This window comes from Zosterops lateralis, assembly GCF_965231275.1.
Source record: "Zosterops lateralis genome assembly, chromosome: W".
NCBI classification, from domain to species: Eukaryota; Metazoa; Chordata; class Aves; order Passeriformes; family Zosteropidae; genus Zosterops; species Zosterops lateralis.
This window is the reverse complement of record NC_139801.1, coordinates 20,740,484-20,766,834: the sequence shown is the minus strand read 5'-3', so window position 1 is coordinate 20,766,834 and position 26,351 is coordinate 20,740,484. Positions and strand designations below refer to the sequence as shown.

At 42.8% G+C, this 26,351-nt stretch overlaps 1 protein-coding gene across 5 annotated transcripts in view; it reads right to left on the bottom strand.

The window, feature by feature from the left end:
- The window catches only part of LOC310922049 (uncharacterized protein), a 69,705-nt gene extending 53,825 nt beyond the window's left edge, over positions 1–15,880 (bottom strand). Inside the window, exons 1-2 of one of the 5 annotated variants that reach the window (XR_014592279.1) lie at positions 15,809–15,880; positions 4,696–5,252 (exon numbers count right to left, since the gene is read on the bottom strand). Coding sequence is in view for 3 of the 5 variants with exons in the window: in XM_083882348.1 (XP_083738474.1) it covers positions 13,322–14,233 (912 nt within the window). In the remaining 2 variants the exon portion in view is untranslated. Of the gene's footprint in view, positions 1–4,695; positions 5,253–13,001; positions 15,157–15,808 lie in introns of those variants that run through there. The other 4 variants (XM_083882348.1, XM_083882350.1, XM_083882349.1 and 1 more) reach the window with 4 other exon arrangements.
- Positions 15,881–26,351: the final 10,471 nt, after the last annotated feature.

The window sequence follows — 26,351 nt, the reverse complement described above, 5'->3', positions numbered from 1 at the left end:
GAGCACCCATCATCTGCCAGGAAGCACAGGGTGATAACTGCAGCCCGCATCCACCTCACACCTGCCAGTACCCGTGGTGCCATGTGGGAGCTGCTGATTGCTGCCCTGAGAGCCTGGAAGTGCTTTTACACCACCTTCTTTCATTTACTGAATCACTCTCATTCTCAGCTTCAGGACAGAGTTGAACACCAAACTTAATAGGATTGTTTGCTACTGTGGCTTTCTTCCTACAAGAGGAATTGACTGGCTTGTCCTGTGAAATGTGCCAAGCAGTAATTCCAGGCAGGCTGTGGTTCCCTCTGAGGGACCCCGCTGTGCCCAGACTGTGGGGTCAGAGCTGCTCTGGCTGGGATCCTGCTGGACACAGTGGGATGGCTGTGCCCATACTGGAAATGTGTCTCAGCACTGGGAACTAGTCTTATTTCCTTCCAGAAAGGTCATGTTGGCCTTTTTGCAGGCAGTTGTGAGGAACACAGGGGTGCTGGGGGCTGGGGATGGGTGAGGGCTGTGAGCAGGGGTTACTCACACATCCAAGGGATGGCCAACACCAACATCACACTGACAGCAAAGCTGTGAGCACTCCATGGGGCTTGAGGTGATGCAGGAAAACACCACAGCCCAGCTTTGTGAAGAGTGTGTCATCCTTGGGAAGGGGGGAGATGTGTCACAGCTCTGTAAAGCCACATCTCCTGTGGCCCTTCCTTCACCAGGGCAGCCAAAAGCAGCACCTGAGGGGCAGAGTGGGGCTGGCATGGGGTGGGAGAGTTTGTGCTCTGCTGTGCCCAGGCTGGAGCAGAGCTCAGTGCTCAGTCTGCTCCTGGAAGAAGAACCAGTGCATATGGAACAGGGAAGGCCATCAGGAGAGGACTGGAAGAGAGGAAGAAATTTATTTGCTTCACTACCAAGAAGATGTCTGTAGAGAGGAGAAATAAATATCTGTTTGCTCTGATGCAACTAATAGACACTAGGGATTTTCCAGCTCTTTGCTCCACGCTGAGTTTTGCCATTATAAATTTATTTCAATGCCTAAAACATAAAAAGCTTTAATTTCTTCTGGCCAGGTAGTATGTAAGGCTTTCCTTGAAGGTTTCTCTGTCCTCTCTGAAGCCAGCAGACATGCCATCTTTCATATCCTGGATTCATGCTGTTAAGATCAACCTGAACTGCCATGGGAGAGTGTATCAGCAATGAAAAAGTCCTGAATCCTCAGGTTTAAGGTTGTCAAATCTCTGAAACTTCTTCAGGGATCTAAACAGCACAATACTGTTTATGTGTGCTGTGTGTACTTTATAGTTCCTCTGAAATTTCATGGAAGGTTTCCACTTTTATCCAGTGATGTGTGTATCCTACATACTATGGGGTTTTTAATTCTTTCCACTAAATAGACAAGACAGGTAGAATGCTATGGAAAAATATAATTGTCTAGTCGTTATATGCAAAAGTCAGCTGATACATGCAAAGATGCAGAACAAAGAAAGGAGGATGAGAGTGTTTCTGAAACTCTATTTCTCCAAGGATTTGTCAGCATTTTATTTTTCCCTAAAGAAAATTTGATACATGTCCACTACATTTTGGCAGTGAAGAAGGCTGTGCTGATCCTTTGATTTTAAATTAAGTAGAAATAGAAGGGTTTAGTTATAAAATAACAAGGGTTTTCACTGCTAAAAAAAATCTCATTTTCTCTGTTCCTGCTCTCTGACAGTTGGTTGGCAGAGAAAGGAGGAATAATAAGTTTTAATTATATCTCCCCAAACAAGCAGATTTGAAAGCAATGCAGGGATTACATGAGAATAAAATCCCTTCAAGCATTAACTGTTGCTGGTAAAAGGATGTTAGATATAATCCTATGTTTAGATGTCCAGACATCCTGGTTTAACCAGGACAGCCTAATTTTTCACTTAACATTCTGTCATCCTGATTATTTGTCATTTGCCTTTGTGCCATACTCAAGTGGCACAATCATGAAAATAACACTTTAAATCATCATGCAGCTTTTCTCTTCCAATTTCATCAACCAGCATCACATGTCAAAATGCACTGAACATCACAAGCCAGGAGAATAGGAATTGTATTATCTTCTGCATTAAAAAGGAATAGATAAGCAAGAGAACAAAGGAAAAGTAATAAAGAGGAGTGGGGAAAATAACTCTAGATCTATACATGCCTTTCTTGCTTTATGGGGAAAGATGCCCATGACAATACACAATACACTTGTCACTTGCTTGTTAGGTAGAGCTTGAACTAAGCCAGTTCCAAAAAGCTTCAGGTGCTGTCCCCTTCAGACACTTCTTGGTTAGCAGCAAACTTGTAAGCAAATGCCAGTGGAATAGTTAAGAAGATGGAAAGGGTTATTTTATTCCACCCATGAGCTTTCAAACTCCCTCAGACAACAGATGTGTGATCCAAATTTGGTCTAATAAAGCAAGGATAAGTATTTTTTCTGAGGCTAGAAGTTTGGTCAGACTTAACAGAATGTTTATTGTGCTCTTGCAATTTTTGCTTTTAGGCTGAAAGCAGAAAAATCTGCTGAAATGTGGTGTAGTTTCCATCTGAAACCAGAACAGTATTGTGATTCACATGAGAGAAGTAGATCCTTTGTGAGTTCTAGGCAGAGCAAGTTCAGAAAAGCATTTGAATTCCTTCAGGATTTTCTGATCATCCAAGCCTGAGGCTTTGCTTTTCTAATTCCTCCATCCTCTCTGTGAGTTTTATTGTGAGAGTCACCAAGTGCTCCCTTTGTCCAGCTTTGCTGTCAGATATGAACATTCATTACCTTTGAGAAGGTACCAGTGCTTTGTAGGGTGAGATCTTAAAAATAGCATGATCAAGAGGTAATGCACAAGCTTTTAATAAGCATCTGACTAAACCAACTGCTTGTTTTCTTTTCAAGCCAAGTTTTCTTTTCTGAATCATTTAAGTCTCGAGAATGCGTTGCCCTTATGCCCACATGTTCATCTTCACTTCACTTAAGCCGGGACTTAAGCCAGGCTGTTACTGCCATGTAATTTCCCAGGTGCCCATTGTCTGTGTGCACAGGCAGTGTCTGAGCAGCCTCCAGGGTTTCTGGAAGGTCTCTGTGCTGTACAACGTGCTCTCCCCTTAGGGTAGACAACAGGAAGCTTAATAGATGTCTCCCTGGATGAATAGGACATGTCATGCTCAGACCTGGGCCAGTCGTTGCTCACACCTCTGTCGTTGTCATGTCCTGGCTGCTTTGCAAACATGGAAGCCCAGGATAATGCGCTGAGGGGCAGTGCAGCATGTTAATCATGCCGAGGGAGGCCCCTCTGGGAGCTGTCTCCATGGCAGGACACTGCTGCAAGAATTAAAGATGAGGTGTGAACCAAGCACTGCCACTCTGAGGAACTAAAGCAGCCCTTTCTTAAGTAAATTTCAGAACCTTAGAATGGTCTGGATTGGAAAGGATATTGAAAATTATCTTGTTTCAAATCTCCTGCCATAGGCAGGGACACCTTCCACTGTCCCAGGCTGCTCCAAGCCTCAATGTCCAACCTGGCCTTGGGCACTTCCAGGGATCCAGGGGCAGCCACAGCTGTGTCATCTCCACTGTCCCTCTCCAAACTGGATATACAATGGATACATGGTGCTGGGATCCATTAATCTCTGTTTCTCTTCTTTTTGCATGTTCTGTTAGACTCTTGATAATTGATTTTTTCTGTTAATTTTCATAATTTTTTGTTCTACATCAAAGAATGGAAGGACGAAGTTTTCTGTTCTGTGTGAGAGGATGAGGTCATGGGTAAAGAAGTAAAACCAGGGTACTGAAATCTCAGTGCTCTGAGGTTTGATGTAGCCAAAACGCCAGGGACGATCTTCCAGTTGGACAGGACACTCCCTACCACCCACCACAAATTGTGTAATTCAGAAATATAACTCAAGATGCTTTGGACCAGATTGTGATTTGAAATATACCTATTTAAATCTGGCATCAATCTTCCCTTCTGCTTCTGTATTAATTAATCTCTTGTGGGCTGTGTTTTAATGGTAAGCTGCTTTGGATCCAATTCACCAGATCAGGCAATTTAGTTCTCTTTGAAGTTTCCATTGTGATTTATATGTGGGTGTGCCTTTATATAACTGAGAATTAAAACCAGGTATTTATGCCTTTTTGTTGTTCTGATGTCTTTGTGATTAAATGCCTGTCTGCAGTAGCAGGGTGTCACCCAGGAAGGCCTTTTCAGTCCTGCATTTCCCCAGCAGCAGGATCCAGCAGTGTGGTTAGATGCAGAGCTTGCTGTGGTGGCACAGAGAAAGGGACAGAGTTTTAAGGTTTCACTGAGATCCCTGCCAGGCACTGAGGGTGTGCAGGGCAGTGCTGTCAGTCCTGCTGCTGCCCAGGACTGCCCTGCTGCCTGCGCTTTGCTCCAAACCCATTCCCTCTTTTGCATTGCCCAGAACTGAGGCACAATCCTGGGGCAGGCAGTGAGGACAGTTTGTGAACCTTTAAACACAGAACACACTGTCCAGAAAACCAAACGTATCTCCCAGCCACAGGCTGGACTTGGGCATTATATTCTGTATAACCACCGGCAGCTATTTCTCTGCTGGCTGGGGCTCAATCTTCATGGAAGGAAATGGAAGGAGAAAGATTAAGTAATGCTGCAGGCACAGCTGCATCTATTTTTTCCCCTTGTGGCATCACTTTGCCACTTGTTATATGAATAGCTTCTGCTCGCTCCTTCCTCTGCTGCACAGTACAAACACAGGACAGACTTGGACTCTGCTCTCCACCCCAGAGCAAAACAAACACTCCAACTTCTTAACAGGCAACAAATTAAGCAAGGCAGTTGAATAAGGCCACAAATTAGCCTGTTTTACCAACTATCTACATCTTGGGTTATTAGAGCTTCCCCCATTTTACACCTGCAAAGGAGAGGCAGGCTCCCCTGCCTCAGCTCAGCATGTCCATCTCAAAGCACTCACTTATGCTTTATAAATATCACATTGGAGCCCAGACTGTGTCTGCCATATGTTGAGGAGAGCTTTGGCTACAACCAGGACCAGATACCACTCAGGCATGGCTCTAAGCATACTGGGTTTGACAGTTCTAAAAAGGAATCTATGTGGCATGTATGGTACATTTGGGAATTCACCTAAAAAGGCACATTCCAGTTTGTTCTCCTCACCTGCTATCCTCCTTCTTGGCACCATTATCCCAGTATTGCTCTCAAGGACATGGCCCAGCAGCAACAGGATGATCTTGAGCACCAGAGCTGAGCTCTTTGTCCCCTCTGTGCTGGTTGGGAGGTACAAGGTCATCACTTTGACAGAAATCAGAAGCATTCATCAGGAGAAGCCCACAGAACATTTTGTTATGTACAAAGAAATCTTTGTGCAGCCTTTCTCATGACAAACCTTTGGCTGGAGCAATGGAAATGTTCTGGCAGTAGCTGGAAGGAGCAGTGCACTTCGGGTAGGATGATTTCTGGCTCCTTAGTCAAGGTGAAACTCTCTCTGAGTTGCTGTCCAGAGTAAGTCTCACTTTCTCTCACCCTTTCTTTCACCCCAAAGAGTCCTTTGAGATTCCTGCCCTGATACTCACCCCCTAAGTCATCCTTCAGCAACCAAAAGCCCAGTGAAACTGTGACACTGCTGAGACCAGTTCTCTTGCCTTTCCTGAGCCAGCATTTTACCCCTCTGTGTTCGCAGACTCCCCAAAATTTTGCTTTTTAGATGACAGTACCCCTTCTCTCTCTCCCCTACAGGATGTTGTATCTTTGCCATCAGACCACCACACAAACTCATGTGGTGCTTTGTTCTTTGCCAGTTTGTTTTACCCAGGGGTAAACCCCTTGACTGTGGGACCTGGTGCTGTTTTACCCTGGAGAAGGGTAAACCAGAATCACAGGTCGTGAGTAACGTAGCGTAAGTGTAGCAGAATTTCTTAGAGAACGAGGGCATGATCTATATTTAGAGTGAGGTTTGAACTACCCCAGCCTGGGCCTCACTCCGAGGCCTGTGAAGCCAGTGGCGCAGTTAGAAATTAGCCTGTGAAGCTTGTGGCGCAGTTGAAATTATGTTAAGGGGTTAACGAGGGACAATGGGTTTTCTAGAGGTTAATAAGTATAGTTATTAGTGTGAACACTTTAGCCACCTTAAATACAAGTTAAACAATGTTTGTTTGCATTTTTCCCTGTGCGGTATGCCAATGAGAATGTAACTGTAATTGTAAACTATATAGAAGTGCATATAATGTGCCATGTGAGACAAAATAAACAGAGAACGTGTGATTGACCATATTGGCTGGATCTGCGTTTGCTCTCATCAAACTTCCCATTATTTTAAGGGTTTCCCTCGCTTTATCTGGCACCTGAGCTTGGGACCCTCGCTTAGATGCGGTGTTTTGCTTGAATGCGGTTTCGTTTCACTACGTTTTTTTTTTCTTTTGCTTAAATGCGGGTTTGATTTTTCGCTTCAACGCAATTCTCTTCAATGCAGTTTTAATGTTGGTTTAAATATGGAAAGTCTTCGCTTGGCCCCGAGTCGCAAACCGTACCGGGGCTGAGATTCCAGAGCTGGGAAGTTGGAGCGCGGCTCGCCTGTCTGAAACAAAGAGCAACAGCGCCTCGCCATGGAGAGAAGGTAAGCCGCAGTGGGAAACAAAGGCTGAGAAAGGAATCATGGATGGTGAATTGAAAGCGGCGACGTGGCTTCTTTTAAACATTATCTCTAAGAGAGGTGAAAAACTGAGAGAAAGTGACCTAGAGCAGTTAGCCCTGTGGGCCAAGAAGAAAGGAAAGTTAAATAAGCCATCTCTGCTGTTTAGCACCACAGAATGGCGTGAAATAGGGGATCTTTTATGGGATTGTACAATCGGAGGTGGAAAAGACGGAAAAATTGCTGAGGAGCTCAGCGCTGTGTGGAAAAAGGTTTTAAATACCTGGCAAACTGTCTCCGCCGAGAAAAAAAGCTGCCAAAGCTGCCATTCAGGCTCTAGAAGGGGCGGAGGATGAAAGAAAAGAAGTCCAGTGTTGGGAAAGATGGGACAGAAAAGCCAGGAATCCTGATAATAAGAGAGGGTTGGACTGAGACAGACGTAGATACGACCAATATGGCTAATTCTACAAAGTCCCTCTATTTCATCTAAAATGACAGGTTATATACTCTTTCAGATAGTTCACAAATACAGACACATTTTCATTGGCACATGATAAAAATGAAATTTGGAATGTTTATCTTGTAATGTAACAGTAAAAAAGCCACCTCCGTGGCAACCCCCGGACCACCTTAAAAACAGACCTCGAAAGCAAGAGCCCGTTCCCTTCAAAGACGCTCGGCACCGCGGCTCCCCCACCCCCGCCGACGCCGGAGACTGCCGACCCCGCCGCCGAAATCAGAAAGGGGAAGGGCAGCCCCGGCCCCCACCCGCTGCCGCCGCCAGGGCCGAGAGGAAGAAAAGAACCGGCCGCTCCTCCCAGCCCCGTCCGCGGCCCAAGCCCGGCGCGGGGGATCCCAGGGCCCGCGGAGCCGCCCGCCCGGGCCGGACCCCCCCGCCGGACCGCCGCCCCGTTCCAAAAGAAGAGAACCCACGCTCGCCACGTTCCATTCCCACTTCACAAGCCCCGGCCCGAACCCCCGCAAACGCCGCCGCCGCTGTGAGGCAGCGTGAGACCCCCGAGACGCCATGACTGTTGTAAAACTGCCATGCGGTTGCAAGAGTCTCCAGCCGCCCGCCCCGGCCGATCCCACATGCAAATCAGAAACCCCAGGTGCATCTCGGAACTCTTTTAACACCAAAAACCCCTTATAAAAATAAAACTAAGTAAAATTAAAACACACAAAGACCAATGCTGGGCCGTGTAGACCCTAAAGTATCAGGAGAACTGATTTTTCCAGTTTCTGTGACTCGCTGTGACTTAAGAGTGCCAAACCAGAAGTGGCACCCCCGAAGAAAACAAAGGCAATTCAGAACTCTGAGAACACTCCCAGCGAGGGAAGGGTTCCCCAGCCCTGCTCAACTCCCTGCAGCAGAGCTGATCAGCACCCTCCTCCTCCACGGCGCAGCGGGCAGCCAAAAACCCCTCGAGCAACCATTGTAAGAGCTGATTAATAAAGGCATTTTAAGGAGATTAATATTATCTCCGCCCATTTTATTTATAACAGCACACAGCAGAAGAAAAAATGTAAACATACATTGTTTGGTTCACCCTTAAGGTGGCTTACACCTGCATGCTAACAATTCTATTCAGTGACCTTCAACACACTATTATCTTTCCCAAACACCTTAATACCTAATTCTAACTATGCCACAGCTAACTAAGAAATTTTTTTGCTGTGTCACAGGCCTTGGGCCCCAATTTAGGCCTCAGGTTAGGCCTCAGTCAAGGTAGTTCAATATCTATATATATAAATCATGTTTTCTTTCCCTAAGAAATTTAGCAACAGATCCCCGTTTTTTCTTTTGAACTACCTAGACTGAGTTAAAGGCATAGCTAATTACATTTTGCATACACTTTAACACACAAGGTAAAACAATTAATATAATTATAATGACAATAAAAACAAAAATTCCAAAATGGATCAAATTTTTGATCCAACCAGCAAATCCAAATAAACTGATCCAGTTGTGAAACAGAATATTAGCAACAACAATTTTTCCCATGTTACTTCTTAGCTGTTAAAACTGTTTGTAGATTAAAATGGTTAAACAGATTTATACAACACAAAAAAAAAAAGAAAACCTAAGCTATAAGTCCTTGCACACAAGGCAAAAAGATGGTTGCAGTCTTGACACTTATTCAGTTCTCTGTGTTCACTTTTTCATCTTTAAAACTGTTAGAAATTCTGTTTTTAACATTATTTTTGCATTCATTACAGGAATTTTCTTGTGTTTTATATCTGTGAAAACACAAGCAAGCTCTTTGCCATAGGTTAATAAAAAACTGTACTTTGAATTGAAAATGCACAACCCTTATTCAAATCTAAAATCTATCAAAAAAAAGTTTCACACACAACAACTAAAAATTTTCCAAATGACAAACTGTTAACAACTGTTAAACAACAACACATGTAAATTTGAATAATTGAAAATTATTAAAATGCTGTTTTATTGTCCCAGATTCTGCAACAGCTGAAAAACCTTTTTTTTTCCAGTGAAAACCTGGGTACCTTTCCCGGGCAAGGCTCCCAAATTCACTTCAAAAGTTGGTCCAGCTGTCATATTTACAAGGTCAAATTGTCAAGTCAAAGTGACTTGTATTTGGTTTTTTGGTACAGAAATATCTGGTTTTGTTGATGATCATATCTCCTCTAGTTAAAAACAAGGTCTGGCCAGGACCCGGCTTTATCTAGAGTGATATACTTCAATACATTTTTGAAACAAATTTTTAACAACAGTAATTATAAAATGCTTAAACAATTAAAAAACATTTAAAAAAATCCTAAAGTATATCATGATACAATTTACAATATTTATTATTTAAAACTTATTATCTTAAACTTAACTTATTTTACCAACTTATCTTACTTATTATTTTATTATTTTAACTTATTTATTATTTTAACTTTAACTTATTTAACTTAAAACTTAACTTATAATTTTAAAACTTATTTTTTTATCTTATTTATCTTATCTTATTTTAAAACTTAATTTTTTAAAAACTTATTTAACTTAACATAAAATATATTTAAAACCTATATACAATAAAACTTTAAATTTATAAAATATGAATCTATCACAAACTTTATCGATTCTTATTTTAAATTCAACTTTACTTAACAAATCTTAAACTTAACTTATACTTAACAAGGCTTAAACTTAAAACCACATAAAATTTATTTCTAATATCAATACATTACTATAACACAACTCAACTTGGATCCAAATACTGTAATCAAAAATCCTTTTCCATGTCATGACAATAGGTCTTTTGCTCGTGATCATGCAGTTGCTTTGCAACATTCATATCTTTACTTTTAAATTCAAAAAACTTGTAACTTTGATTGATTTATTATCATTTTGTCTGAATGCAGTCTCTCTTAACCTGAGGGCTATTGTCATCCGTGGTGTTTCTTTTCCTTTTCTTTGTACTTGAAGGGATACAGGTTACTGTGTTTGTATCAGTGTTGTTTGTGGGCAGGGTCAGGCTCCCCGGCATTTGGTCTGAGGGGGTAACACCTTGGAGAAACTCTCCGCCCTGGCCACGCCTGCTCTCTGCTTGCACTGCCTCCGCCTGCCGCCGCTGTTGCTGTGCAAGGCGAGGATGGCTCCCTCCACGCGGGGGAGAGGAAGGTCCATGCCACCTCACTCCTGTCTCTGCCTTGTACTCTGGTGTTGCTTGTGCCGGCCCAGCGCTGTCCACGGGGGTGTTCTCTTTCGACTCATCTCCTGGAGGCTGCCCTGTCTCGCTCTCTTTCGGGGTTTCTCTTGCCGCTCGAGCTCCATCCCGTTCGCTCTGTTCCTGTCGCAAGGGTTTCTGGGGTTTGTAGTACATAGTTCTGCGCCTGCGCTGTGCTTTCTGGTTCTGTCTTTGCGCATGCGCCAGCCACAAGGGCTCCTGGGATTTGTAGTTTCCAATTCTGCGCTTGCTCTGTTCCTCTTGCACTGCTCGGATTCCGCTGTCCCCAGCAGCCCCCACCGTCGGGCCCACGCCACTCCCACACAGCCCACGCCAGTGCCGGCGCCGGGCTGCTGCCGTGTGGTGAGCGCTGCGCTGGTGCTGCGGGGCTGCGCCGGGGCTGTTGTTGCTGTCACGGCCGCTCCGCTGTAGCTGCTGTGTGAAGAGGCGGACCCCCCCCCCCGCTTTCTCTTTCGCGCGGGCTCTGCTGCAACTAAACACAAGTGCCGGTCTGCTTAACCTTCCTTTCTTCTTGGCCCACAGGGCTGACTGTTTTAACTCACTCTTCTTCAGTTTTTCATCTCTCATAGAGAGAATATAATAAAGAAGCCGCACTGCCGTGCTAAGGTCAGCATTCGTCTTTGAACTTTTTCTGAGCTGTTTCCCCACTGCGGCTTACCTTCTCACCACGGAATAGCACTGACGATTTTCAAATGGCCGGCCCCGTGGCTCCAACCCTCTCGCTCCTTTCGCTCAGTCTGTCCGGTCTCAGCTCGCTCCGCATTCAAACCAGTTCTGCTTCAGGACCAAGCCAGGAGGCTTAATGAGCCCTTATCGCATCAAAGCTAGGACTCGTGCGGGTTCTTTCCTGCATGCAAGGTAGAATCCGCCCAAGAACTCTCACCACAATTAAAGAGAGCTCTCATAACACGTCTAGACGAATTTCTGCATTTAAGCAAACAAACGCATCAAAGCGAACAAACGCATTAAAGCGAAGGGTCCCTGTTCGGGCACCATAAAAAGCCAGGGATCCTGATAATAAGAGAGGGTTGGACTGAGACAGACATAGATACGACCAATATGGTTAATTCTACAAAGTCCCTCTATTTCATCTAAAATGACAGGTTATATACTCTTTCAGATAGTTTACAAATACAGACACATTTTCATTGGCACACAGCAGACGAAAAAATGTAAACATACATTGTTTGGTTCACCCTTAAGGTGGCTTACACCTGCATGCTAACAATTCTATTCAGTGACCTTCAACACACTATTATCTTTCCCAAACACCTTAATACCTAATTCTAACTATGCCACAGCTAACTAAGAAATTTTTTTGCTGTGTCACAGGCCTTGGGCCCCAATTTAGGCCTCAGGTTAGGCCTCAGTCAAGGTAGTTCAATATCTATATATATAAATCATGTTTTCTTTCCCTAAGAAATTTAGCAACAGATCCCCGTTTTTTCTTTTGAACTACCTAGACTGAGTTAAAGGCATAGCTAATTACATTTTGCATACACTTTAACACACAAGGTAAAACAATTAATATAATTATAATGACAATAAAAACAAAAATTCCAAAATGGATCAAATTTTTGATCCAACCAGCAAATCCAAATAAACTGATCCAGTTGTGAAACAGAATATTAGCAACAACAATTTTTCCCATGTTACTTCTTAGCTGTTAAAACTGTTTGTAGATTAAAATGGTTAAACAGATTTATACAACACAAAAAAAAAAAGAAAACCTAAGCTATAAGTCCTTGCACACAAGGCAAAAAGATGGTTGCAGTCTTGACACTTATTCAGTTCTCTGTGTTCACTTTTTCATCTTTAAAACTGTTAGAAATTCTGTTTTTAACATTATTTTTGCATTCATTACAGGAATTTTCTTGTGTTTTATATCTGTGAAAACACAAGCAAGCTCTTTGCCATAGGTTAATAAAAAACTGTACTTTGAATTGAAAATGCACAACCCTTATTCAAATCTAAAATCTATCAAAAAAAAGTTTCACACACAACAACTAAAAATTTTCCAAATGACAAACTGTTAACAACTGTTAAACAACAACACATGTAAATTTGAATAATTGAAAATTATTAAAATGCTGTTTTATTGTCCCAGATTCTGCAACAGCTGAAAAACCTTTTTTTTTCCAGTGAAAACCTGGGTACCTTTCCCGGGCAAGGCTCCCAAATTCACTTCAAAAGTTGGTCCAGCTGTCATATTTACAAGGTCAAATTGTCAAGTCAAAGTGACTTGTATTTGGTTTTTTGGTACAGAAATATCTGGTTTTGTTGATGATCATATCTCCTCTAGTTAAAAACAAGGTCTGGCCAGGACCCGGCTTTATCTAGAGTGATATACTTCAATACATTTTTGAAACAAATTTTTAACAACAGTAATTATAAAATGCTTAAACAATTAAAAAACATTTAAAAAAATCCTAAAGTATATCATGATACAATTTACAATATTTATTATTTAAAACTTATTATCTTAAACTTAACTTATTTTACCAACTTATCTTACTTATTATTTTATTATTTTAACTTATTTATTATTTTAACTTTAACTTATTTAACTTAAAACTTAACTTATAATTTTAAAACTTATTTTTTTATCTTATTTATCTTATCTTATTTTAAAACTTAATTTTTTAAAAACTTATTTAACTTAACATAAAATATATTTAAAACCTATATACAATAAAACTTTAAATTTATAAAATATGAATCTATCACAAACTTTATCGATTCTTATTTTAAATTCAACTTTACTTAACAAATCTTAAACTTAACTTATACTTAACAAGGCTTAAACTTAAAACCACATAAAATTTATTTCTAATATCAATACATTACTATAACACAACTCAACTTGGATCCAAATACTGTAATCAAAAATCCTTTTCCATGTCATGACAATAGGTCTTTTGCTCGTGATCATGCAGTTGCTTTGCAACATTCATATCTTTACTTTTAAATTCAAAAAACTTGTAACTTTGATTGATTTATTATCATTTTGTCTGAATGCAGTCTCTCTTAACCTGAGGGCTATTGTCATCCGTGGTGTTTCTTTTCCTTTTCTTTGTACTTGAAGGGATACAGGTTACTGTGTTTGTATCAGTGTTGTTTGTGGGCAGGGTCAGGCTCCCCGGCATTTGGTCTGAGGGGGTAACACCTTGGAGAAACTCTCCGCCCTGGCCACGCCTGCTCTCTGCTTGCACTGCCTCCGCCTGCCGCCGCTGTTGCTGTGCAAGGCGAGGATGGCTCCCTCCACGCGGGGGAGAGGAAGGTCCATGCCACCTCACTCCTGTCTCTGCCTTGTACTCTGGTGTTGCTTGTGCCGGCCCAGCGCTGTCCACGGGGGTGTTCTCTTTCGACTCATCTCCTGGAGGCTGCCCTGTCTCGCTCTCTTTCGGGGTTTCTCTTGCCGCTCGAGCTCCATCCCGTTCGCTCTGTTCCTGTCGCAAGGGTTTCTGGGGTTTGTAGTACATAGTTCTGCGCCTGCGCTGTGCTTTCTGGTTCTGTCTTTGCGCATGCGCCAGCCACAAGGGCTCCTGGGATTTGTAGTTTCCAATTCTGCGCTTGCTCTGTTCCTCTTGCACTGCTCGGATTCCGCTGTCCCCAGCAGCCCCCACCGTCGGGCCCACGCCACTCCCACACAGCCCACGCCAGTGCCGGCGCCGGGCTGCTGCCGTGTGGTGAGCGCTGCGCTGGTGCTGCGGGGCTGCGCCGGGGCTGTTGTTGCTGTCACGGCCGCTCCGCTGTAGCTGCTGTGTGAAGAGGCGGACCCCCCCCCCCGCTTTCTCTTTCGCGCGGGCTCTGCTGCAACTAAACACAAGTGCCGGTCTGCTTAACCTTCCTTTCTTCTTGGCCCACAGGGCTGACTGTTTTAACTCACTCTTCTTCAGTTTTTCATCTCTCATAGAGAGAATATAATAAAGAAGCCGCACTGCCGTGCTAAGGTCAGCATTCGTCTTTGAACTTTTTCTGAGCTGTTTCCCCACTGCGGCTTACCTTCTCACCACGGAATAGCACTGACGATTTTCAAATGGCCGGCCCCGTGGCTCCAACCCTCTCGCTCCTTTCGCTCAGTCTGTCCGGTCTCAGCTCGCTCCGCATTCAAACCAGTTCTGCTTCAGGACCAAGCCAGGAGGCTTAATGAGCCCTTATCGCATCAAAGCTAGGACTCGTGCGGGTTCTTTCCTGCATGCAAGGTAGAATCCGCCCAAGAACTCTCACCACAATTAAAGAGAGCTCTCATAACACGTCTAGACGAATTTCTGCATTTAAGCAAACAAACGCATCAAAGCGAACAAACGCATTAAAGCGAAGGGTCCCTGTTCGGGCACCATAAAAAGCCAGGGATCCTGATAATAAGAGAGGGTTGGACTGAGACAGACATAGATACGACCAATATGGTTAATTCTACAAAGTCCCTCTATTTCATCTAAAATGACAGGTTATATACTCTTTCAGATAGTTTACAAATACAGACACATTTTCATTGGCACACAGCAGACGAAAAAATGTAAACATACATTGTTTGGTTCACCCTTAAGGTGGCTTACACCTGCATGCTAACAATTCTATTCAGTGACCTTCAACACACTATTATCTTTCCCAAACACCTTAATACCTAATTCTAACTATGCCACAGCTAACTAAGAAATTTTTTTGCTGTGTCACAGGCCTTGGGCCCCAATTTAGGCCTCAGGTTAGGCCTCAGTCAAGGTAGTTCAATATCTATATATATAAATCATGTTTTCTTTCCCTAAGAAATTCAGCAACAGGACAGGAAGGGCTTATGGATATGATTCCTTGGCAAGAAATACTGGAGATGTAAAACCTGTGAGTAAAATAGAAATGAAGGCCAGCTTTAGGATGTGATCATGGCAGACAGGAAGATGGTGTTTAGCTGGAGATAGACTGAGAGATAGAAAACAAAAGGGCCCAAGGATGTAGCCCCTCTCCACCCTGCCAAGGTATGAGGGGAGAAGTAGATAAGAAAAGCAGTCTTTAGAGTTTAGAATATAGGATGATATGGCAATATAGTAGTTCTTATAGGCTGCATGCAAAGTTTGTAAATTTTGAATCCCACGCCAGTTGGTCACTGTAAATTAGAATATTCAACACAAAAAGAGATATAATGTATTGTAATAAGGTCCTTGGCCTCTTACCGCTCTGACCCCTGCCCTCTTACCTGCCCTAGCTCTCTTAGCTCCCTTACCTCCCTTACCTCTGTTATCTCCCTTACTTCATTCTCTCCCTCTCTCTTTGGGGCTTTGCTTCAGCTGAGGCTAGTAGCTAAAGGCAGGCCCTTTTAACCCATGACCCTTGCAATAAAACCACATGTTTCTAGAATATCTCAGGTCTGCAAAGTTCCTTCTCCCTGCCATCCACAGATGTTCCTACAGTCCAGAAACCTCCCAAAGTCACAAAAATTTTGTCATTTATAATACTCCCCCCATGAAGGGAGCGATGGCGCCAGTCAGTCTGACCTTGCAAGATGTACTGGATCACATGAATCAGGCGGAGGAAGTTTCCCTGCCAGTGCCAAGACAGAATGAGAGCAAACAGGAAGTGGCTCGGCCGCTCCACTCTGGGGGCGTGGTGAAAGACAAGGAGTCAGGCCGAGCCGAGGGCGGAGCAAGGCTGGCCCAGGGGATGAAGCAAGGGGGCAGAGTGCAAGGCAGAGACAAGAGCGAGGCGGCACAGAGTGAGGCGGTGTGCCCCCCCCCTCCCCAGTGCGGGGGGAGTCAGCTCCACCTCGCACAGCAACAGAAGCGTCAGAAGCTGCATTGGCAGAGGCACCAACATGGCCACACCGCACCACAGAAGCAGCGGAATGTCCTCAGAGACTGAGGGTCCCACCTCCAGGTCCCGCGGCAAACAGCAATTGCAGAGAAAAATACAGCGTGCAAATGTATTACAACAAATAATAGCTAAGCTTGCTGAACTGTCCCAACGCCAAGATCAGTTGGAAAAACAAACATCTGCAATTCCTCAGCCTTGGGCCCAGGGGGAGCACAACCCCCTCCCATCCTCACCAACAGTTCCTCCTGCCTCGTCGGTTTTTCCTTCAGCACAACAGGTGTCGCTGCCAGCAATTCCAAAAAACCCAGTTGAGAGACGCTGGGCTGCAGTTGTTAAAGATGCTATTTTGGATGGAGATTGGCAGGCCACCAGCTCTGTAGCCTGCCCTGTCATTATCGGCAATGGCACGGCATCATGGGAGCCCCATGAATGGAAGGTCCTTCAACAAGCCAAACAGACTGTTACCACATATGGAATTCGGTCTGAGGCAGCAAGAAATATAATTCAATACATATTTACAGCTGATGTCCTTTGCCCTACTGATTCTATGAGTGTTGGATCCCTGCTGCTGACACTCTCACAATTTCTTATTTTCGAGAGAGTGGAAGTGTTTGGCAATCAAAGAAGCCAACAAACATCAAGTATTAGGGGACCCTTTTTATGAGCTTCAACCAGACATGCTGATGGGGCAAAGACCATATGCTACAACATATGTACAACTTACCTATCCCATGGAGATGCATCAACTGTCTCAATCGCTGGCTCACAGAGCCTTGCTTCTGGTTCCAGACAAAAAGAAGCCAGCACCCTATTCTACAATAAAACAGGGCGCGACAGAACTGTATGGTCAATTTATAGACAGATTGTCAGCTGCTTTGACAGATGCACCAGATGTGTCACCAGAAGTGCAAGAACATTTATTCCGTTCTCTTGCCTTTGAGAATGCCAATTCACGCACAAGAACTGTTTTGGCCACATTACCTCAAGGCAGTCCTGTGGAAGAAATGCTAGTGAGGGCCACCCAAGCTGAGCAAAATAACCAGACTGCAGCATTTACAGTGGCCATGCATGATGCCATGCAGCAACAAGGACACCTCATTGCAGCTGCTTTATCAGGTGGGAAAATTAATAATCACAGCCACAGCAACAAAAGTCCATGCTCCAACAAACCAGCTAGCATCACTTGCTTCCAATGTGGCAAGACAGGTCATTTCAAACAAGCCTATAAAAATACTGTGTGGTGTCACAAATGTAATCTTGACATCCATGCCACCAAGGTTTGTCGCAAGTTGGGAAACTTCAAACACAGCGCGTTAAGGCACTGCACGAAGACACAAATAGATGCCTCGATCCAGAAGACCCCAAAAAGGGCTTCTTGGTGAAAAACAAGCCTGCCACTTGGGGAAGCCTCAGCGTGGATTTGGCAACAACAATGGAAGTCACTTTACAAGATAAAGAAATAACACTAATTCCTACAAACGTATGTGGCCCAATGTACAGCACAAATTCTTTAATCGGAGGTTGGTTCCTTGAAAAATCCTCCACAAACAAACAAGGTGTGATCGTGCTTCCAGGAGTCATTGACGCAGATTTCACCAGACAGGTGCAGATAATGGCTTATGCCCTGCAACCACCTGTGACAATCCCAAAAGGTAGCAAAATTGCTCAGATTGTAGCATTTGAAAATCTTTTAGCACATTGTCAATGTCCACGAGAACCAACTGAGCTGCAAAGAGAAGACAAAGGCTTTGGATCAACTGGTCATGATGTTTTCTTCACCTTAGATTTAAAAAACCGCCCAATCAAAAAAGTATATTACAACATGGCTCTCACTGCATTCACCTAGAACTACTGCTCAACATGGGCTCAGAGGTTTCTATTGTGAATCAAATATTCTGGCCACCTGATTGGCCTTTGCAGGCTCTGAGCAACCACATCGTAGGACTAGGCGGACTGAGAATTCCTTCAGTAAGTACAAATCCCATCAGAATTACTTTTGAAGACAATCAAGTTATTGTGGTTTGACCATACATTATGACTCTACCCATAAAGCTTCATGGACTGATAGGCCGAGATGTGTTGTCTCAACTTAGCATGGATTTAACCACAGATCAGAATTTTCCTTGATGGCCACTGCAGAGCAGCCGCCCATTCTAAAAATCACTTGAATAACAGCGACCCCCGTTTGGGTCGAGCAGTGGCCAATGACAGAAAAAAGGCTGCAAGTTGCAGAACAACCAATTCAAGAACAACTCAATGCTGGACACATTCGACCCTCTGTAAGTCCGTGGAACACTCCGATTTTTGTTATACCAAAGAAATCAGGTAAATGGAGACTGTTGCATGACCTGCGAAAAGTTAATGCGCAAGTGCAGGCAATGGGTGCTCTGCAACCTGGCCTGCCAGCACCAACTATGATACCACAGGGGTGGAACATTGTTGTCATTGATCTAAAAGACTGTTTCTTTACCATTCCACTCCATCCATGTGACACTCAACGTTTTGCTTTCACCATGCCATCTATCAACAGATCAGCCCCAACAAAGAGATATGAATGGATCGTGTTACCCCAAGGCATGAGAAACTCACTGACCATGTGTCAACTGTTCATTGACTGGGTTTTACAACCAATTCGCCAACACTTAACCAACGCAATGATTTATCACTACATGGATGATATTCTTATTGCCACCAAGTGACCATTTGTGGAAGCAGACTTAAACTGGCTGATTTCACAATTGAAACGTCATGGGCTGACAGTTGCCCCAGAAAAAATACAGCAATCAGCTCCTTGGAAATATTTAGGCTGGCTGATCACAGATGCGCAAATTCATCCTCAAAAAATTACTTTGCATAACAACATTTCCACCTTGCATGATGCTCAGAAACTTTTTGGAGACCTGCAATGGGTTTGTACCATTGTAGGAATCACCAATGATGATTTACAACCATTTTTGTCATGGCTTCATGGCAGTGATGCTAACAGCCCTTGAATTTGCACCCCTGCACAGCAAGATGCTCTGGTGCAGGTATCAGAAAAACTGCAACATGGTTGGAGTGCTCGCCGTGTAGAACATCTTCCGTTGTCACTTTTCCTCTCCAACGCTGAAGCCTGCCCACTTGCCATTGTTTTTCAATGGAAAAAAGAAAAAGGGGGAGAACCGATCCAGTTGGAAGTTTTACTCAGCAGCAATTTTGCTTGAATGGGTGTTTTTACCTGTTCAACCAAAGTGTCATGTTATGAGTAGAACAGATGCTTTTGCTGCATTGATACGAAAAGGCAGAGACAGAATTGTAGAAATTGATGGAAAAGAACCAGTAGATATCAGTGTTCCCATGAAAGATGAAGATTTGGAATGGCTGTTGAGACACTCCGTTGCATTGCAAGAGGCATTGTTGGGTTTTGCAGGTGTGGTTCACAACAAGCAACCAAAAGGCCCGATGTGGCATCTGATCAAGCGTCATCAGTGGTTGGAAAGACCTTTGTGTTCAATGAAACCAGTAGAGGGAAGGACAGTGTTTACAGATGCCAGCTGAAGAACAAAAAAGGCTGCGTATGTTTGGCAACAACAAGGAAAATGGTTGCAGCATTTAATTAAGGGTGAAGCAGGAGACAGTCTGCAAACCCTTGAATTGAAGGCCGTGTGTTGGGCTTTGCAAACTTGGAACAAGGAACCACTCAACGTCATTTCAGATTCTCTGTATGTAGTTGGAGTTGTGCAAAGAATTGAAGATGCACTCATTAGAAAAACCCAGAACCAATGCCTTGGAGAATTGTTTTTGCAATTGTGGAGTGTCCTGAAACAGTGTCAGCATGTTTTTTGTGTCACGCACATTCAGAGCCATCAATGCAACAGTGGTTTGGGAGAAGGTAATGCACAAGCAGATGCTGCAGTCAGCTGTGTTGTCCATGTTCCCCCACAGAACAAGTTTGAAAGGGCTCGCAACAGTCATGAAACATTTCATCAAAATGCAAGAGCCCTACACCGACAATTTCAGATCCCCCTGAATGATGCACAAGGGATTGTGCATGCCTGCCCTCAATGTAGTAATCACAGGCCTGGCCTTGTGCTAGGCACAAACCCAAGGGGACTGAAAGCTTTAGAACTGTGGCAGATGGATGTAACTCACGTTCCAGAGTTTGGAAGGTTGAAATATGTCCATGTGACTGTAGATACTTATTCAAAACTTATTTGGGCAACAGCACAAACAGGGGAAAAGGCTTTGCATGTTGAAAGACATTTATCTGTTTGTTTTGCAGTCATGGGTGTGCCTGTGAAAATTAAAACTGACAATGCTCCAGCTTATGTCAGTCAGTGAATTGCCAAGTTTATGCAGAAGTGGGGGTGTCTTGGTTTGAATAGACAGGTATCTGCCAAGGGAGATTGGAGTCTTCCTTGGAATGTAAGCCCCCCTCTCCCCCTTTTCAAATTATTATAAATTTGCAATTAAAAGGCTGTCAGGCAAAGATTTTGGTAATAGGTATAGCAGTTCTTTACTAAGGTTATTAAAAATGTAAATGTTGTAGTACAAAAGAATAAGCAAACAAACAAACAAGGAATCCCACAAAAGAAACCCTGACAAAGTCAGATATATAACCTGATGCCCTGTTGGTCAGGACATTGGAAACAGTCCAAAAGTAAGCCCTCCTGGAGTGGCAGATGTGGTCCTGTTGGAAGCAGAGATGGTCTTGTGGAGCCAGGGGTCTCGAAGTGGGTCTGGTCTTCCTTTGGGAGTCCCGTGGGAACACCGGAGTGCCTGATGATACTTGTGGCTTCTTTTTATCTAGGTGGAAATGGTTTGGCTCCTTCTCCCCAGGTGGAGCATCTCACAATAGGATGATGAAATGTGCCATGCCATTGGTGAGCTTTAAGGGTCCATTAACAGAAGATATTCCCATGAGAGTAGTTGAAGAGTGAATAGAGATAAGAAACAATACCCCACCCGGTTTTTAACAGCTGGCTTGTTATCAGAGAAGGCAGTTACCCTCTCCCTTCTGGAGTTACAACAGATAAAAAATACAAAACCTTTGGCTAGCTCTTTGTTTTGGTCAAGTACTCTTTAAGTATCCAACACTTAGTCTCCTTGGTAACTTATGGGGAAAAAATTCTTTAAAGTAAAAAAGGAGCAAACCTAACCCCCAACAGGGGGGTAAAACATACCACCAAAATCCCTCACTCTTTTACAGGTCAAGCTATTGTGGAAAGAGCAAATCGTACCCTAAAAGAATATTTAGCAAACCAAAAGCAGAATGATGACATTGATGTAGTTAGTTGACTGTCAAAGGTATTGTTTACTTTAAACTATTTATGTTTAGCAGAAGGAAGAGAAGAACCTGTGGTCGTGATACATCACCATGCAGTGAAAGAGGAAAGACCACAGGCAATTCCAGGACTTTATGTTTATCACAAAAATATGCGAACGGGTGAATGGCAGGGACCGAGTCCTGTGTTGTTTATTGGTTGCAGAAATATGTGTGTTTCCACAGGGGCCTGTCCTGTCTGGGTGCCAAATTGATTTACCTGTGCATGTCGTCAATCAATGATACCAGCCAGCAGTGATAACGACATTGACAACAACGACTTACCTGGAGCACCCTCTGACAACTCTGAAACTGATGAAAATTGACTTTGTAGTGTGTGGAACACATAGTTTATATAATTATAGTTATAAGATTTAATTTATTGTAAGTTGTAATTAGTGTTTAAGATTAAGTAATAACTAGCTGTTGTTTTCCCCTGACAGAGAACTGGAAAAGATAACCAAAAATACCAGCAAAATGTTGTGGGTTGAAATGTTTGTTTTAAGCATTGTTTTAGCAAAAAGAGTATTTGGAATGCTTGACATTGACCAAAGACAAAATATGTGGGTCACTTGGGCCAATCAAACTGGACGAGATTCATTTTGTCTGTCTTTAGCTACGCCATCCAATCCTTTTCGTACCTGTTTAATTGGAGTCCCATTGAATTCTATGGCAGAGTTCAAAAACTGGACTCAAACCAAAATATATTCAAATTTAATTGAAGCCTGGAACGTGTGGTGCAATAAGCCCACCGGGTCCTCCAGCACTCGTTTTGTCAATTGATGTGAAATCCAGGAAATTCCAAAGAATGCTTTGGGAGCACAAGCTTTTGCAGTGGCACAAAATCTTAAAGTTATAAGTACTAAACCACAAGAATTCAACCTCCTTGGTTCTGTACCAGGCAATTATTGTTTAATGTTTGGACATGTAAGGCAACCCAAAGTTGGCAACATTTGGTTGTTTCCCAAATCCCATTGTATTATAATTATTCAGGATATTGTAATAATTGGACTCAACTTGTAACACTGTTAAAAGATGCTGCAAGAAAATTGCCACCAGGGATTTTCCTCATTTGTGGGGACCGAGTCTGGTCTGCAGTACCTCAAAGAGCTGTAGGAGGTCTATGTTATTTTGGAAAATTAATCCCGTTTGCTCCCACCATTCATCAAATTTCTGGATTGCCCTAGAAGCCCTGACGATCTAGACGCAGTGCTCTCGAACTACACCCCAATTGTAAAGACTTAGTATCATTATGGGAGTGTACAACTGTAATAGTAGCTTCAATTTTTTCCCCAGGAGTTGCTTCAGCACAAGCTCTCACACAGTTGCAAACCTGGGCTTGTTGGACAGGAAAACAAATTAATATAATATCTAATATGTTAAGTGAACTTGCCATGGATGTTAAAAGCATCTGCCATGCAGTGCTTCAAAACAGAGCTGCCATTGACTTCCTTCTTCTTGCCCAAGGACATGGGTGTGAAGAATTTGAAGGCATGTGTTGCATGAATCTATCTGACCACTCTCAATCAATCTACAAGCACCTTTCACAGCTAAAGAGTAACATGGGAAAACCTGTAGTTGTTAACACTCCTTTTGATAAATGGCTCAATTAATGGGGCTTTGCTGGTTGGATCGAAGTCTTGGTCCATTTTGGTATCACTCTTTTTATTGTTATTGTAGTTATTTTAGTTATTGTCCCTTGTTTGTTAATGTGTATGCAAAAAATAGCTAGCCACGCCTTTGACTCAGTCTGGGTAGTTAAAAAAGAAAAAGGGGGAATTGTAGCAGAATTTCTTAGAGAACGAGGGCATGATCTATATTTAGAGTGAGGTTTGAACTACCCCAGCCTGGGCCTCACTCCGAGGCCTGTGAAGCCAGTGGCGCAGTTAGAAATTAGCCTGTGAAGCTTGTGGCGCAGTTGAAATTATGTTAAGGGGTTAACGAGGGACAGTGAGTTTTCTAGAGGTTAATAAGTATAGTTATTAGTGTGAACACTTTAGCCACCTTAAGTACAAGTTAAACAATGTTTGTTTGCATTTTTCCCTGTGCGGTATGCCAATGAGAATGTAACTGTAATTGGAAACTATATCAAAGTGTATATAACGTGCCATGTTAGACAAAATAAACGGAGAACGTGTGATTGACCATATTGGCTGGATCTGCGTTTGCTCTCGTTCAACTTCCCATTATTTTAAGGGTTTCCCTCGCTTTACGCAAGTATCTTCCTTTCTATTTACCTAGAGAATGCAGGGCTGTTTAGGTGCTAAATAATGAATATAATAAAAAAGATGCACTCCTTCAGCTAGTGAGGTGTCCCCAGGAAGAGAATTTCACCAGAGAGGCTCAGAGGATTGCAAAACACAGCACTTGGAGCATGGCAATATTTGGGATGATTAACTGGTGCTGTAGAAGGTCATGGCAGCAGCATAAAGAACATGCTGGGGAAAACAGTGATTTTTTTTCCATAAATAAAATAGCACTGAGATCTTAAAGGAGCAGGAGTTGGAAACAAGCAGAGGATGTAAATAGGTAGCAGGGGGAATGTGAGAATATCAATCAAGAAATTAAGCCAACATCATAAATATGCAGGCAGCCATAGTCTGGGAGGTGGATAGAAGAACACGAAGTCAAGCAAAGATGTCGGTGCAAATAGTCGAGAGAAAAGAGAATCTGTGTTGTGAAGACAAATGGTGCAGTGGAAAGAGTCTGAAAAAGAACTTCACCTCAAATACCAAACCCCTGATAAGCAGGGCTGGACAACACACAGATTAATATAAGTGAAGCAGAGGTCACAGTCCAAGAGACAGTGCAGGATCCTTGCCACTGATAAAAACTGCATTAGCCTCAGAAAGTGATTCTGTATTTAAGTCACTGGGTTTATATCTCAGGATATTTTTTTAAATACCACAGACTATATAGGCTGTGAATGTGCCTAGGGAGGAATGCATTATGGATATAAAAAGTGTCAGTTACTCTTTACATTTCTAAAATCCATCACTGAAAACCCATAAATGAGCTGTAGGAGGGCATTTTTGAGGCAGACAGCTGTACGTTTTGATTTTGCTTTTAAGCTGTATCATTAGCAAATTTTTTTGGTGTCTTTTTTTTTTTTTTTTTTTTTTTTTTTTTTTTTTTTTTTTGCAGTTATTAGTCCTTGTGGGATGTTTTTGTGTAGGAGCATCCGTGGACGGCAGGGACAAGGAACTCTGCTGACCTGAGATATTCTAGAATATGTGGTTTTATTGCAAGGGTCATGGGTAAAAAGGGCCTTGCCTTCATCCACCAGCCTCGGCTGAAGGGAAGTCCCAAAGAGAGAGGGAGAAAGAGCAAGAGGGTAAGAGCTAAGAGAGAAGGGAGCGAGAGAGCAAGGTAGCAGGGGTCAGAGTGCAGGGGGAAGAGAGCAGAGGTAAGAGAGCGAGGTCCTTGTTACAATACATCTCCTTTTGTGATGAATATTCTAATTTACAATGACCAACCAATACAAGACACAAAATCCTATAGAATCTACATACAGCCTATAAGAACTACTACATTGCCATACTATGTTATATTTTAAACTCTAATATTACTCTTTAGAGTTTTCTGTTTTGCTACATTGACCTTTGGATCCCTTAGCCAGCAGAAAGGTATTGTTCAATCAAAAGGGATTCTCCTTCAGCTGGTTAGGCTATTGTCTTCAGGTTATATAGTAACTAAGACTCGGTATCCTACAACTCAAAGTAAGCTTCCATTTCTATTTCGATTATAGGTTTCATATTTTCAGAATCTTTTGCTAAGCAATCATATTTATAAGGTTTCCCTGATTCATCTTCCCCAACATCTTGGAATATTAAAAAAGAGGAGAAAAAGTCAAAATATGTGTGGTAAACTCGGTTTTGTCATTTGATGTATTTTCTTCCATAAACCATCAAACTTTCTAGCTTGTCCTGTTTGGTACTGTGAGCCCAACTTAATTCTTTGTCATTAACAAAAGCTGTGGATAATATCACCGGTGACAATTTAGGAGGTGTCTGAAAAGGTGTTCTTGAAAAAGTGCAGGTGTGAGAGGACAGTTTGGGTGTGAGACTTTATCTGCAGTCTCTCTCCCTGATCTTTTTCAGCCTTCTGATGTTTGCATTTTTGTAGTGGAGTTTCTCATGGACTTTCAGGTAAACAGAAGTGATATTTTGGAAACTGTTCTCCTTGTTTGCATTCCTCTCTGGAAGAGGGACAATTGATGAACTTCTAGTTTGACCAGTGTGGTTGGAGAGGTGTCAACCTCATTTGTCCAATCCCTGGTCATTGTCCAGAATATATATAAATCGAGGTCAAGAAATAAACGCTCTCTTTTTGCCCTGACAACTGACTACATGTGTGACCTTCATTTCATGTCCTCTAGTGACAGCAGTCAAAGAAAAAGAAAAGAAACCCTCTTAGTGACAAAGAAAAGGTGGTTTTTCTTCAAGATTAACGTAGAAATTTGGATAACAAAAGTGAGGGTAAAGAAGACAGAGAACTGACAGAGAACCCCCACGGCCACTGGAAATAGAGAACATGATTCAGAATTTGTTCAAACTTGGCTACATCACCGAAGCAGAACTTGCTGGGTGTTGGCTCCATCACTGTCCCCCCTGTTGCAGAAACAAGTCCCTCTGTCTTATTCCAGACCAAATTTCAACTTTTTTCCTCTTCAGAGTCCCATATCATTTGCAACTCTGCTCAGAGACTCTAAAGAATGGCAGAATTATGTTCTGTTCTTTCTTTAAATTTTTCCCCTAACAAATCAGTATTTTCCTGCATTTGCTATTGGGAAAACCTTGATTAGGTCTAGCTTGAGCTGAAAAAACTTCCTGACCTTGCAGGGCTGGGCCCCAAGGTTGTCTTGTTCAGAATATAAAATCTGCTAATAGGTTGTGAGGGCATTCATTATATCTTTAGTTCTTGGA